This window comes from Lampetra fluviatilis, chromosome 27 (assembly GCF_964198595.1).
Source record: "Lampetra fluviatilis chromosome 27, kcLamFluv1.1, whole genome shotgun sequence".
Classification (NCBI taxonomy): Eukaryota; Metazoa; Chordata; class Hyperoartia; order Petromyzontiformes; family Petromyzontidae; genus Lampetra; species Lampetra fluviatilis.
In genome coordinates this window covers 13,198,100-13,217,635 of record NC_136301.1, presented here as the reverse complement: position 1 = coordinate 13,217,635, position 19,536 = coordinate 13,198,100, and the positions used below count along the sequence as shown (strand labels likewise).

At 50.2% G+C, this 19,536-nt stretch overlaps 1 protein-coding gene across 1 annotated transcript; it reads right to left on the bottom strand.

The window, feature by feature from the left end:
- Positions 1-255: 255 nt before the first annotated feature.
- On the bottom strand, positions 256-18,394 carry LOC144942513 (solute carrier family 35 member G1-like). Its single transcript, XM_078869372.1, has 4 exons — positions 18,370-18,394; positions 13,482-13,671; positions 4,855-5,135; positions 256-4,236 (listed from the first exon to the last, which is right to left on the bottom strand). The coding sequence occupies exons 1-4, from the start codon at positions 18,392-18,394 to the stop codon at positions 3,647-3,649; spliced, it is 1,086 nt and encodes a 361-aa protein (XP_078725498.1). The 3' UTR covers positions 256-3,646.
- Positions 18,395-19,536: the final 1,142 nt, after the last annotated feature.

The following is a 19,536-nucleotide window of genomic DNA, read 5'->3' as shown; positions in this document are numbered from 1 at the left end:
GTTTCACACTGGACCTTCAAGATCCTGTGGTGTTATTTTCAAGAGTAGGCCATTGTGTCCCAGCGTCTCAGTACAGAAAAATGACACCGCAAACTACTCAACTGGAATCTGCATAGCAATCATCGCCCCCTACAGTTGGCAGGACCCTCCTGAAAAAGTCTTGAGACTCCAGAATGTGTAAAAAAAAAATCAGAATTACAAAATATGAGGAAGGTTTATGTTTATGTCTTATTAATGTCAAAATAGCGAGAAAGCACAGGTGTTTTGTAGTTTAATGTAATTACTGAGCACAGGCCCAAAACGTCAAGCGGTCAGCAACAAACAGCACTCTGAAAAGTGTGTATGGAAAAGATTCAACACGAGCCTAGAATTGAGGGATGGTGGAGGAGACCGATGTGGCCTAAGTCCTGAGTTCCCCGAGGGCCCCAGATTTCCCCAGGGTCCTGGATTCCTCCAGGGTCAGTGCGACCTTGCACCCTCTCTGGTTTGAACGTTAACGTAATTATCTCAAATCAAACTGTGCAGGTCCATCCACTGTCAGCCAGTCCATCAACCGCAGCGCAGCACGCACACCCCACCTCTCCGACTTTGCCCGTCCACTGCTGGACGAGAGGCTGGTGTCGCGTATAGGTCTGTGGAGCCATTCGTTCAATCCTTTACTCTGTTAAGGCCTCCTCCCCTTCGTTCAGAAGTTGCTCGAACCATTCATCAGACAGCACGTCGCAAGTCTACGGGTCCAGATGACTTCCCTGTGGAATTGTTTAAAGGAGGGGAGTCGGTACTTGACAGGATGCAACACAATGTGTGGCAATCTGGGAAACTGGTGAATGGCAAGAGGACATACTGTACATTTATTCTACTTCCAAATAAGGGTGATTCTAAACAGTGTACAAATTACAGGACAATAGCACTGGTTTGAAAACAGAATACGAGATTGCAGATGAGTAAGCTGGATTCTGGCAAGGGAGAGGGACCAGAGAACAAGTCACCAATCTCAGAATCCTCATGCACAAGGTAAGAGGACATCATAAGCCATTATATATGTGATTTGTGTACTTTCAGAAAGCGTTTGACTTGGTTCCTCATGATAAGCTGTCGCGAACCATGATGGACATGGGATTCCCAGTACATCTGATTGACTTACTGGCAAAACTTTATCAGAAATAACTTGCTAGAGTCAAAGTGGTGGAGACACTATCCGAATGGTTTCCATGTCAGAAAGGGAGTCAGACAGGGTTGTGTCCTTTCTCCATACTTATTTAACATCTTGGCTGAAACGGTAATGAGAGAGACACTTGATGGTTTCTTAGGAGGAATCCAGATCGAAGGGTGATGAGTAACAAATGTTCGGTATGCCGATTACATAATTATTTTTGCCGGTTCTCAGGTGGAGTTGCAGGATTTGACAGATCGCTTAGATTGGGTTAGTCGCAAGTTTAACCTCCTCACCAATGTGGACAAGATCAAACTGATGAGCAGTGATGGAGCAGCCTGCCACATCTGGATACAAGGTATCCAGCTGGAGAAAGTGGACACCTTTCCATATCTTGGAGCAGTCATCACTGAAGATGCGAAGTGATCAAAATAAATTCAAGCTAAACTAAGTAAGGGTCAGACAATTGGGTCATCCCTGAAGAAAATATGGAAGATTCACAGCATCCCCATTGGAACGAAGATCAGACTTCTGCATGCCCTTGTGTGGCCAATTTATACGTATGGTTGTGAAAGTTGGACAATCAAGAATAACGATGAGGCATAAATAAATGCCTTTGAAATTAAAGGACTCGGGTGGATAGTATGTGTATCGTGGACTGAAAAGAAAACAAATGAATGGGGTTTGGAGAAAGCTGGTGTTGAGAGGTGATAACATTAAGAAAACTATCCTACTATGGTCATGTTATGAGAAAAAAATGGAACTTGTTTGGAAAAGCATATTATGCAAAGCATAATACCCGGTTTACGTGAGCGAGGAAGATGAAGGATGATATGGATATATAACATCAAAGCATGGACAAGGCTCACGCTGGAATAGACAATGAGGATAACGGAAGACAGAATTCAGTGGCAAAGGATTGCCCATGGTGCGGCCAACCCTCGGATCGAGGATGGCTAAAAACAAGACAAGTTAGGGAAAATGTAAGGCACTGTGTATAACACACATTACACACATATAGACAAAGTTCCCCCGTGTAGCCTACACAGGCTCACGGGGCGATTTCAGTAAGAGAGCACCTATTAAGACACGAGGGAGTGTGGGCCAGCATCACCACGCTCGGTCTCCATTGTCTCCCCAATGCTGATGTTTGTACACAATGGTAACAGGTACTCATTTTGCTTAAGGCTGAGTTAACCTAGGGGAAGCAAAAACCACCACTCACAATAGCTGTGAATGGGTAGCGAACTCTGGTAGTTCGGTGCTTAGAGCAGCGCACTAACCACTGCGCCACTGCTTCACGCCCTGGCCACACTCACACCCTGTCTGGCGCTGGCAGGGCCAGTGTGAAGTGCACACTTAGGTCTAGCTTATACATCGGAGTGCGTCGGTTCTCAGGAGGGGCTCATACACGGGAACCGTTGCACCGCATTGCATGACGCCCGGGGTCAACAGAGTAACGCATGTATGGTCACACAAAGACAAAGATCCCCCATGTAGCCTTCAACTAATTCGGGGCAAATGCTGTAAGCGAGTACCTATGAAGCCACGGCACATTTTTACACACCACGCCAGGTGCTCATTTAAGGCTGAGTCGACCTAGGTGAGGCCCCAGAAACCGGTTGACATATCCGTCACCGATGTTGGTGCTAACCACTGCACACATCACACACACACACTCTACAGAACAGGGGCAGAACACACAAACTCCTCACAGACAGGAGCCCGGGCCAGGAATGAAATCTGAAACCCCTTCTTGCTGTGAGGCACGAGCAATACCACTCCGCTACCCGAATGTAGCAGGACCCTCTCTGAAAAGAGTTGAGATCTCAAGTGAGACTTTTTTTTCCAAAAATCTTAATAACACCGTTAACGTTGGGTGAGAGACAGGAGGAAGAGGCACGCACGGGTTAGATAAGAACTCGGCATCGCGGTGGTGCCACTGCTGACGGGACGCGCCACGGCAGAGCAGCCAGAGGAGGGCGTACACCGGAGGATGTCTGCCACCGACTCGGAGTGACGGACTCGGCGCGACGGACTCGGCGCGCTTGCCCAGGACAACGGGTGGACTGCTACATCGCAGGACCCTGAGAGATGGCCAACAGCTTAGGGAGGCCTTTATCCAGTGGTAGATTGGTCGTGGTCATGGCAGAAAATTTGCGTCGTGTGCGACGACCGCAAACACAGTGAAGTGGCTCACGGCCACAGCGACGCGGTAGTGCAGTGTGAAGGCACTCGGTGTCATGGGGACACAGAGACGCAGGGACAGAGAGACATGGGGACACAGATGCGGGGAGACAGAGACATGGGGACACAGCCAACAACTTGCATGCCTGAGAATGAATTAAGTCATTGTCGAGGTCTCTCTATCACAGATAAAGATCCCCCGTGTCGGCTAAATAGGCTGAAAGGGCAAGTCGTTTTCGCGAGCACCTATTAAGGCTGGTGATGCTGCTACCGCTGCTGCTGGCTCCTCCTCTCTCACCACCAGCGCTACAGGCTGCTGATTGCGATTGCCTCTTTCTCTTTCACACTCTCTCTCTCCTTCTCCTTCATCCTCTTCTTCTCCCCCTTCTGCTGGCGCGCCGTCGACACCAGGTTGGCGACAGCCGTGCCGGCCGTGCCGGTCACCACGCAGCCCGCGCCGGCCAGGGTCCAGGCCCCCACGGCGCCATCCTGCTCCCCAAACAGCAGCTGCTGCCACGCGAGGCTCAGCAGCACGTCCACGGTGCGCACCAGCGCCACGGGCCCAGCACGCTCCAACTGCAGTGCCCGGCTCAGCAGCATCTGCGCCGCCACGCCGAGCAGGCCAGAGGCGAGCAGAGCCGGTCGCAGCCACGGCGGGTTGCATGGCGGCAGCGCCGGCGCCGCCCCGGGGTCGAGCGCCGAGACCACCACCAGCGCAGCCAGCGCCAGGCCCAGGCCGATGACGCTGTAGAACCACGTGGAAACGAGGGTGCTCACCGCCGAGCCCATGCGGCGCAGCACCACGATAGTGACGGCCGACAGCAGCGCCGTGCCCAGCGCTGCCAGCGAGCCCCAGAGTCGGCGTGACGAGGATGAGGAAGAATCCGAGAGCCAGTCTGGGATGGGGGAGGGAGACGGGGTGGGGGGAGAAGGGAGGGAAAGATGAGGAGGGGAAGAAGAGAGGAGTTAATTTAATTAATTAGATTTACAGAAATGTTGTGAATGAACTCGTCAAGCGCGGCGATGACTATGACTGCCCAGCACCGTCATCATCACCACCGATATTACCTACCCACCGTCACCATCATCACTACCAGCACCACGACTCATCAGCTGCCCACCAAAGACTGGTCGACAGTGATGAGGCAACATTAATATGAGACTGATCGAAGATGCAGACCGAGTTTCTCTTGTGACGTTACTGGAGATTGCGGCACGCGGAGCGCGATGAACATTGAGGGGGAGGAGGGCGGTGACGCGGGTGGGAGGTAGCACGTTCCTCACTTGCCGGAGGATCACAGTTCAAATCCAGCAGCCGCACCGGTTAACACCATGGTGGAGGCATTAATCACACAAATACGAGTACTTGGTGTGGTGCATAAACATCAGCTCTGGGGAGACAAAGGCACCCGAGAGTGGTGATGGTCATGTCACCCCTCCCACGTAACATACTGCACTGGCCCCAATGTCCTGCATTGGCTACACAGGAGACCTTCGCGTCTGCGCGTCCGTACCGTCACCATCTCCGTCGCCGAAGATGAAGGGTGGACGCACAATGAGGACAACTCCGGTGAGCGCCAGCAGGGTGAGCGGCGGCTCCCAGGGCCGGCAGCGCTCGCGCAAACAGCAGCAGGCGAGCAGGCCCGTGAAGGCCGGGCTGCTGAACGCGATGACCGTGGCGTCTGCCAGCGGCACCGAGCGCACCGCGAAGAACAGCAGCATCATCGCTGATGAGCCGGATACGGCGCGAATCACCAGGCTCACCCGTTGCCCCGGGGGGCCCAGCAGGGGCTGCCTATACAACCGCAACCACAACCATGTCAACAACAGCCAGCCACATCAGCATCATCAACCACCACCGTGTCAAGAGTTAAAGAAGCGCTGCAATTGAACGGCTACAATTATGCACAAATCATCAGGGAACTGAATGCCAAAACCAAATCAAATCGCATAAGTGTTGAAATTGATCAAGTAAATAAAACTATTCAATTACCATACATTCCAGGAGTAACTGATAAGCTAGCCAGATTTTTTTAAAAACAAAACATCCGAGTGAGTTTTGGAATGGTACATAAAATACAAAACCTATTATCTGGTACTAAATATATATTACCGAAGCTATCAACAAAAGGTGTGTATCAGATGAATTACTCCTGTGGAAAATGCTATGTTGGTCAGACGGGACGAATTATCAGCATAAGAATAAAAGAACACCAAAGAAATATGAAATACTCCCAAACACAACTGTCAGCAGTTGCAAAGCACGCTGCCAACAAGGTCACAATTGATTTTGATAATGTTGAGGTTTTGTGTACTCCTGGCCAAGAAATAATATATTGAAATTGAGAGAAATATAAAAAATAAATTTCGATTTAAAGCTTTCGTAACTGCATGGATTAATATTCTTGGTTCTTTCGGTAAAGTCACGTAGAAGAGAAATAATAAAATAATAAAAATAAAACATAATAAGATAAAATTCTCACGATGTTTCGGCCACAATGCAAGCAGCCATCCTCAGGTGAAGAACAGGGGTGTTGGAAAGACAGCGTCCTAATGAACACTGCTAAGCTTGGCAGTGTATTTTTAAGCTGGGTCGGAGGAGGAGAGAGGATTAACAAAGGAGTTTACATATCAACAGAGGAATTTAGCATATTGATGACAAATGCAGATATGGGATTAGTCACTACTTGTGGAATGTGTAGGTGGTGGGGGGTCTCAAAGTCATATTATGCTAGTATATTATGTAGGATTAGCAGTGATAACGGGAGGGAAATAGGATTAGCAGTGATAAAGAAAGGGAAATTTTTATAGTAAAGAGCTGCAGCAGCCAAACCACCACGTATCAAGCTCGTGCATTGTGTGGTCAACAAAAAAAGAGTTTCTAAAGAACTACAAATACCCTACTGCCATACAATACACCGATGTGAAAAAGTAAATATAAACTACATCAATAGAATCAATGTACTCAATATACTCTCCAATAAGCTGAGCTATTGACATTAAGTGACTGGGCATACACTAAACTATATAATGTCTACCTATATAGTAAACTGATAAAAAAACTAAAAAACAAACTACATCAATATAATCAATAAACTCAATATACTCTCCAATAAGCTGAGCTATTAACAATATACATTACACTTCTATGTCGACACCGTACTATGCACTGCCATAGACAAACCTCAACATTGAAATATATACTGCGTTACTATACACTACCTTAGACTATACATTGTAATATTACACTATGTATTATTCTACAAACCCTAATGTATACCACAAAGTTGTACATTCACTATAGAATTATGATACTATATATTACCTTATACATTCTAGTAAACATTACACTAATATACTATTTATTATTATACAATCTACTATACACCATACCATTTACAGTCACGTGAAGGTACTAAGAGGAAGCAAAGAAATATGTCAATGGGAGAGTGGTAGGAGGAAACATGCAGCGGAGCAAAGACTCTGATCCGTGAAGAGAAAACAAAAGCTATATAGTCAATGCCAGCGAATGTAATGCATTCTGAAAGTCACCGTAAACATGAACACAATCAATCAAGACCTGAAATGGTTTATCACGTCCTTCCAATGATTGCTGAGCCTGAATCCATCTTCTCGATTGAAATTGTCTCTGTGTTTGTATATGTGGATGGCCTCATGAACGAATCTCTCATGGTAGCCGGATGGCTGAATCAGAAATGATTTTGTTGGTTTTAATGACGAGGCTGTTGGTGGGGTCTCTTTTTATTTTTGTATAGCTACTCAACGATGGCAGCGATACAAAAATAAAAAGAGACCCCACCAACAGCCTCGTCATTAAAACCAACAAAATCATTTCTGATTTAACCGCATTCATTGATCAAACCAAACAGTTCTCGTTGAAAACTTATGCGGCCAGGCCACCAAGAATACATGGCTTACCAAAGATACATAAAGAAGATACACCCCTTCGTCCCATCGTCTCTACCATCAACTCCCCCACCTACAAACTGGCTCATTTTTTGTCTGAAATCCTGTGGCCTTTCACTGGAAAAACCACCTCTGCAGTACTAAACTCTACTCACCTGGTATCGGCAATCAAGGGTATTTCTCTGTCCCCAGACGACCTGCTTGTCAGTTTTGATGTGGTCTCATTATTCACCAAAGTTCCTGTACCTGACACCATTGCAATCATTGAATACTTGGTTCATCAAGGACTGAACATTGAGGTACCCCCCCTGGTGAGACACTGCTTAACCAATACATACTTCACCTGGAATGGAACTTTCTACAAACAAACTGAGGGCACCCCAATGGGCTCCCCCCTATTTCCGATTGTAGCCAACGTTTTCATGGAGAAATTTGAGACTGACGCCATCCAGACTGCCACTCTATGCCCGACCTTATGGAAGAGGTACGTGGATGCAACTTTTGTCATCTGGCCACATGGCCGGCATGCTCTAGACCAATTCCTCGACCACATCAATTCAATATACCCAGCCATCAGATTTACCATGGAAGTAAAAAAAAAAGGCAAACTACCCTTTTTGGATGTCCTAATTAAAAAAGAGACCTGATGGTTCAATGAGCTACTCTGTCTACAGGAAAGCTACCCATACGGATGCTTACCTAAAACCGGATTCCCACCACCATCCATCCCAGAAGAATTCCCTCATCGAGACTCTACACCATAGAGCCCAATGCATCTCCGACCAGGAACACATTGCCAGTGAACTCAAGCACGTACACCAAGCTCTCAAGGCTAATGGTTACTCCGACTACACAATCCGCAAAGCCATCACTCCAACTATGAAGAAGGATCCTCTTGAGGAGCCATTCAAAACCATCACCTTACCCTACATTGCGGGGGTCACAAAAAAGATCTCCAAAATCCTGAATAAACACAAGATCCAGGTCCGATTCAACACAGTACATATAATCCGTGATCTGGTCCCGTCTGTAAAAAATGTGATTCCAGACATACAGTACGCTGGCGTCTACAAACTAAGTTGCCTCTGTGGTAGCAGTTACATTGGGGAAACCAAACGACATGTCTCGGACCGCATCCGTGAACACAAGGCAGATCTGAAACACGTTATAATTCAGTGGGCTCACATGATATTGACTTCTCCAAGACGGAGGTTCTCTGCAAGCCATCCGGCTACCATGAGAGATTCGTTCATGAGGCCATCCACATATACAAATGTAGTAAGTATTCAGGAGGCTTTGACGACGGAGTCGGAGGCACACTTATTTATTAACACCAACGTGTGCACAGTAACGGGTACACACAGCACTTAGAGGGGTATCGTCCCCTTCACTCGTCTAACAGGGAGACGCAACATCTAACCCCACTAACCTACGCCCGAGTCCTCCACTACGGAGCTAGGGGAGGCTACCTATCCCAGCCCTGGTCAAGCTGGGATCCCGGCACCCTGAGTCTCCAGACCGGCTCTTATAAGAACGTCAGTCTGGGCTCTCGGGGCCACGCCACCGGCTTGCCCTGGTCGGCCCTGACAAGGACAGCGAGCCAGGGGAGCTCTGGGGCCTATTCTAGCTGGTCTTCGCTCTTCGCTGGTTTAAGCTAATCTCGACCTCGAGCCCTCCGGCTCACCACCGCCCCCGGGAGGGGCCCGTGGGGGATGCAGGTGCGGACGTCGTTGTGAGCACCTCCTCTGTGTACGGCCCTAACCACGCCCCTTGTGTTTGTTAGCCATCCGTGCCCATACACAATTACACCTCTACACAAACACAGAGGCAATTGAAACCGAGAAGATGGATTCTGGCTCAGCAATCATTGGAAGGACGTGATAAACTATTTCGGGTCTTGATTGAGTGTGTTCATGTTTACGGTGACTTTCAGACTGCATTACATTCGCTGGCATTGACTATATAGCTTTAGTATTCTCCGCAGGGAATGGAGTCTTTGCTCCGCTGCAAGTTTCCCGCCACCACTCTCCCACTGACATATTCCTTTGCTTCATTTTAGTATCTTCACACGACTGTCAATGGTACGGCGTATAGTAGATTGTATAATAATAAATAGTATAATAGTGTAATGTTTAATAGAATGTATAAGATAATATATAGTATCATAATTGTATAGTAAATATACAGCTGTGTGGTATACATTAGGGTTTGTAGAATAATACATAGTGTAATATTACAATGCATAGTCTAAGGTATAGGGTAGTGTATAGTAACGCAGTATATAATTCCATGTTGGGGTTTGTCTATGGCAGTGCATAGTACGGTGTCGACATAGAAGTGTAATGTATATTGTTAGTAGCTCAGCTTATTGGAGAGTATATTGAGTTTATTCATTATATTGATGTAGTTTATATTTGAGTTTTTTTATCAGTTTACTATATGGTAGTCATTATATAGTTTAATGTATACCCAGTTACTTAATGTCAATAGCTCAGCTTATTGGATAGTATATTGAGTCCATTGATTATATTGATGTAGTTTATATTTAGTTTTTTTCACAGCGGTGTATTGTATGGCAATAGGGTATTTGTAGTTCTTTAGAAACTCCTTCTTTTTTGTTGTCCACATAATGCACGCGCTTGATACGCGGTGGTTTGGCTGCTGCAGCTCTTTACTATTAAAACTTCCCTCCCTTTATCGCTGCTAATCCTATTTCCGTCCCGTTATCACTGCTAATCCTACATAATATACTAGCATAATATAAACACACTGTTTAATTGCATGCCTATACAGGTCACCAAACATCGATGGTGATTAACTGCGAGCAGCCAAAAAAGGCACTGCATATACTCTGAAATTAGATGAACATAATTAGATTAACATAATGTATGTACATAACACATGTACATATATTATCTATGTTGATTAACTGTAAATAACCCAACTAATAATATATATCCATTGTAATTTATATGACAGTAACTTCCCTCTGGTCTTCACACAAGTGTAGTGACTGATTCGGAGACGCTAAGACTTGGAGGCACTTCTTTTATCAACCGAGCACCTTTTGCACAATACACACCCTACGCTGGTACACACTCTCTACGTGGGTTGCTGGCCTATACACAACACTAGCCGTCTAACACTGACGTCACTGAACCGAGACAGCCAACTACCGTCTAGCAGTGCAATATCGAGTGAAGACAACAGCAATGATGGCGACGAGACGACAGCGATGATGGCGACGAGACGACAGCGATGATGGCGACAATCTCCAAATGACAGCCCCGAGCTCTCGCTCAGGGTCCCCTTTTATGCTCCCAGCGTGGCCTCGCTCTGCCCCGGCCACGCCCCCTCTCTAGAACCTACTAGCAGGTTCCCAGGCTTCCCCCACGTGCCCCTTCTGTAACCTTTCCCCCAGATATCCCCTCTGGTGTATCACCTGGCCTGCCGATGTCAGGGCTGCTGTAAGCCGCAGATCCCCTTCCCCACCAGCAGCCAGCACTCGAATTGTAAATCTTGTGGGTTTACTCTCCAACCCACTGGTGTGCTGAAGCAGTGATGCATTGGGATGTTTTGTTTACGTGACAAACCTTACTAATTGGAGGTGTCGGTGGTGGCGGGTTGAAAGACATTTATATTTACGCGATCTAACCCAAAAAAAAAAACTCTATTATGGACAGTGGTGGGTGTACACCTAGGACCCCATTCAAACCCACTGTAACCTGGCCTCAGCTCGTTGATAAAAGTTGCAAGCAGAAATTTCTACATCGCTTGCAGCTCGGGTTAGCATCATCCCTCCCTCCTGATGCCGAGGGGAAATGGGTGACGTTCAAGACTCTGGCTCATGCAACTGCCACATGGCTGCATTGAGAACACAGTCCGTTCCTCTCCAGAGACCCTGGGTAACAGAGGTGTTCTGGCTAGCTTAGAGAAAGCCACAGGCCCATTCCCACACCTACAGCATCGCACATAGGAGAATGAGGAGGCTTACCGCAGCCTTCACTCGGAGGTTTGGAGAGCCGTGTAGGACTACAAGGATGAGTGGTGGGCATGGGTTGCTGAGGAGATGGAATCTGCCTCAGTAGCCCACAATCACAAATCACTTTTTAATTCCATCAAAAAAGTAATTTGCAGCGCCTCACCGACCACCATCCTTAAGGAAAAGAACGGTGATCTGATCTCCGACACCAGTAACTGGTCTGCAGGTTTTCAAAGCATTTCTATGAGGTTTAGGGAGAGAATTCCCTCAGCTCAGGCAACATTATGGGGCAAGATTGAGATGACTCTGCTGGGGCTGCTGTGCCTCAAATATTGGAAGAAGTCACCCCCTGTGAGTGGCTGGCTGAAGTGCCATCTGTTGAGGAAGTACGAAAGGCAATCTAGTGTCCGAGACCAGAAAAAGCACCGGGCAGAGATGATCTCCAAAGTAAAATGCTGAGGGAGGGTGATGTTTGTGGGCAGACTGCTCTATATGACATCATAATAACCGTCTAGACCACTGGACGGGTTCCGCAGCATTGGAAGGATGCCCTGGTAGTCCCCCTCTTTAAGAAGGGGAACCGCACATACTGTAATAACTACAGGGGCATCTCCCTCCTCAGTGTTCCGGAAAAAGTCCTGGCAAGGATTATTCAACAACGCCTTGCCAGACACGTTGAGCAAAGGCTTGCGTAACCCCAATGTGGTTTCAGGCGAGGGCGGTTTTGCACTAGATGCCATATTTTCTGTCCGCCTGCTACAGCAGAGGTGTAGGGAATTCCAACAGGACCTCCATCTCTGCTTTATTTACCTGGTCGAGGCCTATGATAACATCAGTAGGCCTTGGCTCTGGGTTGTTCTTCGTGCTTTCCGAGTCCCTGACTCTCTGCTCACAATCATTCAGGACCTTCATGATGGTGGGCAGACCTGGGTAAAATTATATGGCTGGGAGTTGGAGCCATTCCCTGTTCACCTTAGGATGTACAGGGATGTCCTCTAGCTCCCACATTATTTATGTTTCAACCACATAGTTTGTGAAACCTTCGATGGCTGTACCGGAGGAATTTCCATCTAGTACAGATACAATGGGAGGCTGTATCGACGCCCAGGTGCGGTCCAGGGATGGCTCCCTATGGGTTAACTATGTTATGTATCCTGATGATCTGGTGATTGCTGCTCACTCAGAAGAGTTTGAGGCGCAGCTGCTGCACCTGGAGCGTGCTACTAAGAGGTGGGGCCTTACCATCAGCCCCACCAAAACTAAACACCTGCCTGGGTATTTTGTGCCATCAAACACTCCACCCCCTCACCCAATTGGTGATAGGGCAGTTGTGGAGAGGGAAAAGTTTTCCATACCTGGGCAGTGTGCTCATGACCAGCAGAGGTCTCACTCCGAATCAGTCTAGCAGAATTTTCTTTTCATCGGCTGCGTAACGCTGTTTGGAAGCGAAGCTTCAGGTCTTCTCAGCCAGTCATTCCCTCCCTTCTCTATACTTGCGAAACATGGACCCCCCCCATTAGAACATCTTCGCCGATTAGAAGCATTTAGACTGGCCTGCCTACGATCCATCCTGGGTTTAACAGGCTGGATTGTGTGAGGAGCTCACGAATCCTTGAAAGATCTGGACAAAGTCCCATCGGTGAGCTCCTCCGGCAAGCAATGCTGCATTGGCTGGGTTATGTAGCCCTCATGCCCAGCCACCGCAAGCCTAAACAGCTTTTGTTCGGCTGGATAAAGGAGGCCAAACGTGTGTGGCACGGGCTAGAGAGAAGTGATGTGGTATAAGAGGATGTGCGCCGAGTGGACTTGTGGATGACTGGTAGTAGCAGTGTCAAAATCGGCCTCTGTGGAGGAGGCTCGTACAGGACGCTACTGAGCAGTTAGAGGCAGTCACTCCAGCAACAACAGAGGGCAGAGGAGCAATGCTCACGACAACGAGCGGAGTGCCGGGTGGCTAAAACACAGCAATTTGGCACAGTAGGGAGCACAGGTGGTGCATCGGCAAATAAACTCAGTCAGTCAACCCATGGCACTTGTGTCTCTCGTGTGCCTTCCTGCCAGCGGGCATTCGACACTTCACCTGGCCTTCACGTTCACATAGCCTGGTACAAGCGCCATAGTGGTGTCACCACCACTTAGTGGCGAATAGTGGTTGTTGTTGTCTACGTGTAGTCGTGTGTGGGTGTAGCAGTGTGTGTTTGTAGCCACGTGTGTATGCGTGTGACCCCGCACCCCGTGTAGAGGAGCGCCGGGAGGATGAAGACGGCTTGGAAGAAGCAGCGGCACGCTGCCACGGTGAGTGGGTGCACGGGGTCCACGAGCTTCACGAGCGCCGAGATCACTGAAAAGATCAGTGACGAGAGCAGCGCGAGCAGCAGGCCCAGACCAGGGCAGCACGGCTTGGGGGCGGGTGGCGGCACCCCTACAGCACACACACAGCACACACACAGCACTCACGCTATATATACACATAGAGAGTACACACACACAGTATATACACAGCACATACACAGTATATACACAGAGCACACAAGGGTGCGACGATGGCGAGATGTGAATTACCTTGCCTGGTATACAGGAGTATTTGGGTTCGATCCCGACCCCAACGTCTGTATATTTGGAGTTTGCGTATCTCTCTCCCCGTGATCGCGTGGATTTTTCTCTGGGTCCTCTGATTTTTCGCTCCACATTTAGAAACATGCGTTCAGAGTATTTGGCTTGCGATACATTTCCACATTATAAGTTACTTTGTTGAAGTATCATTTGTGGCCAGCTCACTTATGAAAAAGAGCTATGTAGCTCAGTGGGCCTTACCTGGTAAAATAAGTGTATTTTTTTTTAGTTTAAATAGAAATAGTATGTATACACAGCACACACACATTATATACACAACACACAGGATATACACACAATACACACAAAGTACACGCACAGTTACTATTGTTGGCAGTCGCATCGGCTTGATAGCGGTTGAGAGGGAAGGTTGCTGTTGACTCGGTATGTCTTAACGGTGGATCAGGAGACCGATACGGGCAGTAGACCTCGCACGCACTTGAACTCTGACGGTTCAGCCCCTGCTCACCGCACGGAGGGTGGCACCCTGCATGGCTGCTGTTTTCGTCGACTTTCAAATCACCGCCGTCGTACAGCACTGTCGATGCTGCATGCAGCCAGCGATCGTCGGGTTAATGCCTCCTCCTTGAAACACCTCCTTTGTCGTCCAGCTGGGCGCTAGCCCATTTTCATATCTCCACGGTGCGGTGTGCATTTATTAAACATGGTGTTAACCATGCAGAGCGCATGTCCGGTCCATCTCAGCTGTGTCTCGACAAGGTACACTTCGGTGCCTGTTGCCTGGGCTCATCACAGCACGTCCTCGTGTGTGATTGTGTCCTGGCCATTTTAATTCGTAGAATTCTCCACAGGAGCCACGTGTGAAACATCCCAGCTGCGGTTCGCACATCGCCCTGCAGAGTCCACGTCTCACAGCCGTGGAGAAGATGACCAGTGAGATCAACTGCCTGGTAGACTTCGATCTTCATTGAAACTCGGTCCGCGTTCATTCCACACTCTGTTGTGCAGTGTAACGCTATGGTAATCTAACACTCGCTGTACGTGACTTTACCGAAAGACCCAAAGAGTACTCGCTGTATCATTGGGTCAACGTTACTTCATGCTTGTGTAGGGGTGTTAGAGAGAGAGCCGTTATGCATGGCAGCTTATGGGAAACAAACACAGTGGGCGGGGCTACGTGAGTGCACGGGGGGGGGGGGTGCTCTCAACGACGTCCGCACCAGGCAGCCCGGGGCCCCACCCCTCAGCGGGGGTGGAGTATAAAGGGGGATGTGTCAGAGGGCTCGGGGCGGAATGTTAAAGGTAAACCAGTGAAGACCGAAGATCGTCTAGCTAGAGCCCTGGACTCCCCTGGGACGCCGCCCTTGTCAGGGCCGCGCAGGACCGAGCCAGCGGCGTGGTCCCGAGAACCAGAGCTAGTGCTCTGGGACTCCGGGTACCGTAGCCCGACTTACCAGTGTCGGGCCAGACAGCCTCCCCTAGCCCGTTAGTGGAGGACTAGGAGGTAGGTCAGAGATAGCTAGCAGTGTATTCCCAGCTAGCCGGGTGAGGGGGCCGATACCCCCTCTAGTATTGTATGTCCACAGTTGTGACTACTTGTACGGAATAAATACGTGTGCCTCACCAACGGTGTCCAAGAGTCATCAACGGTACTTCACTTGTGTAGAGTTCTGATGTTAATTGCTTTAACGTTCACAAACTGTTATCGACTCGTCCATACCAAAATGTTGCACGTTCAATGCTATTGGGGGATGGCACCATGAGATGAGGGCGATCGGGGGCGGGGAGGTGTCGAGATCATTGGGCATTTGTGAAAAAGAGCTTCTTAGCTCATTGGATTCCTCAACTCTAAAATAAGATTCTGATTCTGTTAGTTACCTCACCTCTGCAAACAGTAGTTCAGATAGTAAAAGTCAGCATTTCCAGGAGGTGACACTCTGCAACACCTGATCACACTTGAACAGGTGTTGTAAAGTGCACGGACCACGTTGACAAATATGACTGGGCTCACCAGTTTGGACAGCAAGGCACAAATGGCAGATCGGTTCATGGTGTAAATGGTTTTGTACAACAATAAAGTGAACAATGTACAAATGTGGATTTTGTTCTCAGCACTTGTCCTGGATGAGCCTAACAGAGGAAACACAACTGGAGATGCCGAGGGCCGCTCTAAGACCTGACTGAAATTCAGTAAATACACTAAACACGGTGCTCACAAAGCACACGTCATGGTTCAATCAAAACAAGTAATTCTCATTGCTACTATCCTCAAACACACACAGCATATCTGGCTTTCCACACACAAAACAAACATCGCGACTCATTTAAATACTCGGGCGACTCGTGATCAGAGCCAGGCTAGCGTGAACAGTGCCTGGTGAGCTGCCAGATGTTATAAGAGGCATCGGTTTTGAGGTATGGCTCCGATTTCATCTGCTTACATCATTACGCCCCGCGCCTCATTGCGTAATCCCCCCCACCCCCTCGTGTCTCTTTCTCCCTCCTCTCCCCCCTGTGCCTGTCCGCGCGTCTCAAACCTCCCTCCCCTCGCCTCCCTCCTCCTCCCCGTGTCTCACCCTCCCTCCCCTCGCCTCCCTCCTCATCCCCGCGTCTCACCCTCCCTCCCCTCGCCTCCCTCCTCCTCCCCGTGTCTCACCCTCCCTCCCCTCGCCTCCCTCCTCCTCCCCGTGTCTCACCCTCCCTCCCCTCGCCTCCCTCCTCCTCCCCGTGTCTCACCCTCCCTCCCCTCGTCTCCCTCCTCCTCCCCGTGTCTCACCCTCCCTCCCCTCGCCTCCCTCCTCATCCCCGCGTCTCACCCTCCCTCCCCTCGCCTCCCTCCTCCTCCCCGTGTCTCACCCTCCCTCCCCTCGCCTCCCTCCTCCTCCCCGTGTCTCACCCTCCCTCCCCTCGTCTCCCTCCTCCTCCCCGTGTCTCACCCTCCCTCCCCTCGCCTCCCTCCTCCTCCCCGTGTCTCACCCTCCCTCCCCTCGCCTCCCTCCTCATCCCCGCGTCTCACCCTCCCACCCTCGTCTCCCTCCTCCTCCCCGTGTCTCACCCTCCCTCCCCTCCCCTCGCCTCCCTCCTCATCCCCGCGTCTCACCCTCCCTCCCCTCGTCTCCCTCCTCCTCCCCGTGTCTCACCCTCCCTCCCCTCGCCTCCCTCCTCATCCCCGCGTCTCACCCTCCCTCCCCTCGTCTCCCTCCTCCTCCCCGTGTCTCACCCTCCCTCCCCTCGTCTCCCTCCTCCTCCCCGTGTCTCACCCTCCCTCCCCTCGTCTCCCTCCTCATCCCCGTGTCTCACCCTCCCTCCCCTCGTCTCCCTCCTCCTCCCCGTGTCTCACCCTCCCTCCCCTCGTCTCCCTCCTCATCCCCGTGTCTCACCCTCCCTCCCCTCGTCTCCCTCCTCATCCCCGTGTCTCACCCTCCCTCCCCTCGTCTCCCTCCTCCTCCCCGTGTCTCACCCTCCCTCCCCTCGTCTCCCTCCTCATCCCCGTGTCTCACCCTCCCTCCCCTCGTCTCCCTCCTCCTCCCCGTGTCTCACCCTCCCTCCCCTCGTCTCCCTCCTCATCCCCGTGTCTCACCCTCCCTCCCCTCGTCTCCCTCCTCATCCCCGCGTCTCACCCTCCCTCCCCTCGTCTCCCTCCTCCTCCCCGTGTCTCACCCTCCCTCCCCTCGTCTCCCTCCTCATCCCCGCGTCTCACCCTCCCTCCCCTCGTCTCCCTCCTCCTCCCGGTGTCTCACCCTCCTCCCCCCTCGTCTCCCTCGGCCTGCTACCCGTGTCCCTCCCTCCCCGTGCCACCCCTTACCCCCTTTGTTTTGTAATTGAGGGGGATGTTGGAGGGGAGGGAAGCTGACTCAGTGGGCTCCGGGGGGTGAACTCAGGGCCAATGGGGAAGTGGGGGACAGAGAGGGCAGGGGCGGGGGGGTCAAGGGGCGGGGCGGTTCAGGGGGATGCCGCGCGCGTGGGGCACGAGGAGACTTTGGACTCTGGACTCGGCGATGGTCGATGGCAGCACGCGGGGGGGCACCAGGGCCCCTCAGCACCGCCGCTCCGGGTTCAATTGTCACGCTTAGTTCGAGCAGATGCGGTGTGACCAGGGCGAGAACTCGAGCGAAAGTAAGCGGGGTGGGGGTACATAAAGAAAAGCATTAAAAAAAACGAAACGATGAACGAAGCAAAGTGCCGACTACACCGAGCATCTTCTTGTTTCCTCTGATCGTAAAACAAGAGAGAGGAGAGAGAGGCCCGGTGTCGTCACCAAAATGACACAACTAAACAAGAAACAGGAACATGTGCGGAAACAACCGCGTCCCAAGGGATATCGACAACATCACTCACATAGCCCCCTCCGCTAGCTCGACTCGGCCTCAAAAGACGTATCCGGTGCGGTGTGTCACAAGTATCATCCGTGGGGAGATAAATGCGGCCGGGTGTGGTTCTGGCCACACCACCCCCGTCATATGTGATAGGAGCTACCCCTAACAGCACTTGCCCCACCGGCCGTTGTGAGCCACACGGGGGGGGGTCATCTTTGTTGTGACCACACCAGTGGTCACCATGGCGCGTCGCATGGCCACAGGCGCCTGGGTCTTAAGTCACGGCCAGCAGCATCAGCAGCAGCATCATCATCAGCAACATCATCATCATTAGCGCCGTCACAAATACCAGCGAGTGGTTGTAAAGGTGGTGGCGGTGGTAATGGCGATAAGTGGGATGTAGATGCTGGTGTTGATGGTGGTGATAGTGACGTTGATGGTGATGTTGATGATAGTGACGGTGTTGATGGTCTTGATGGTGGTGATGGTGACGGTGTTGATGGTGGTGATGGTGACGGTGTTGATGGTGGTGATGGTGTTGATGGTGGTGATAGTGGCGGTGTTGATGGTGGTGATAGTGACGTTGATGGTGATGTTGATGATAGTGACGGTGTAGATGGTGTTGATGATGATGGTGGTGATAGTGATGGTGTTAATGGTGGTGATAGTGATGGTGTTAATGGTGGTGATAGTGATGGTGGTGATTTTGATGGTGTTGATGGTGGTGATGTTGATGGTGGTGGTGTTGATGGTGGTGATGTTGATGGTGGTGATAGTTGGCTACTCTACGCCGCTTGTTGAATTTTGTTTCACCCGAGTCCCCCCTTGCTTGACCCAACATGGTTCTGAGAAATAAAAGTGTGAATAATGAACGTAGATATAGTAGCCCATTGTCCGTGTTGTGAGGTATCCTAACTAGCGAGGAACAGCAACCGAATACAGAAACTGAACGGACGCTCCCCACGCGTGACCCCCCCCCCCCACGTGCTCGCCGGTGACTTGGAAAGCACATTGCTTACCATCAATGAGTTTAGGGAGGTCTTTAATATCGTTCTAGGTTACCATATGGACTACAATTTTTTATCGTAGTTATTTTATATTGGCAGATTAATACGTGATTAAATTCAACAATGACTCTCACGTATGATATTTCACAAATGTATAAATAACCTCACGTAACACCTGGGAAATTGACACGTTACCCCCCCCCCCAGGGGTCCGCGTACCCCCCCCGGTTGAGAACCACTGCAGTGCTGATGGTGGTGATGGTGACGGTGGTGATGTGGTGATGGTGACGGTGGTGATGTGGTAATGGTGACGGTGGTGATGGTGGTGATGGTGGTGATGGTGTAGATGGTGATGAGGAAGATGTTTCCCATGCTACTCACCGCCTTCCT

Excerpts from the sequence above, each read along its gene's own strand:
- LOC144942513 (XM_078869372.1), bottom strand. The coding sequence starts at position 18,394 with ATGCGACGCGCCATGGTGACCACTG. Across the intron at positions 5,136-13,481 it reads CCGGCGCTCCTCTACACGGG|GCAGCCCCTGCTGGGCCCCC; the intron begins GTGCGGGGTCAC and ends GCGGTTGTATAG. Across the intron at positions 4,237-4,854 it reads CGGCGACGGAGATGGTGACG|ACTGGCTCTCGGATTCTTCC; the intron begins GTACGGACGCGC and ends CCCCCATCCCAG.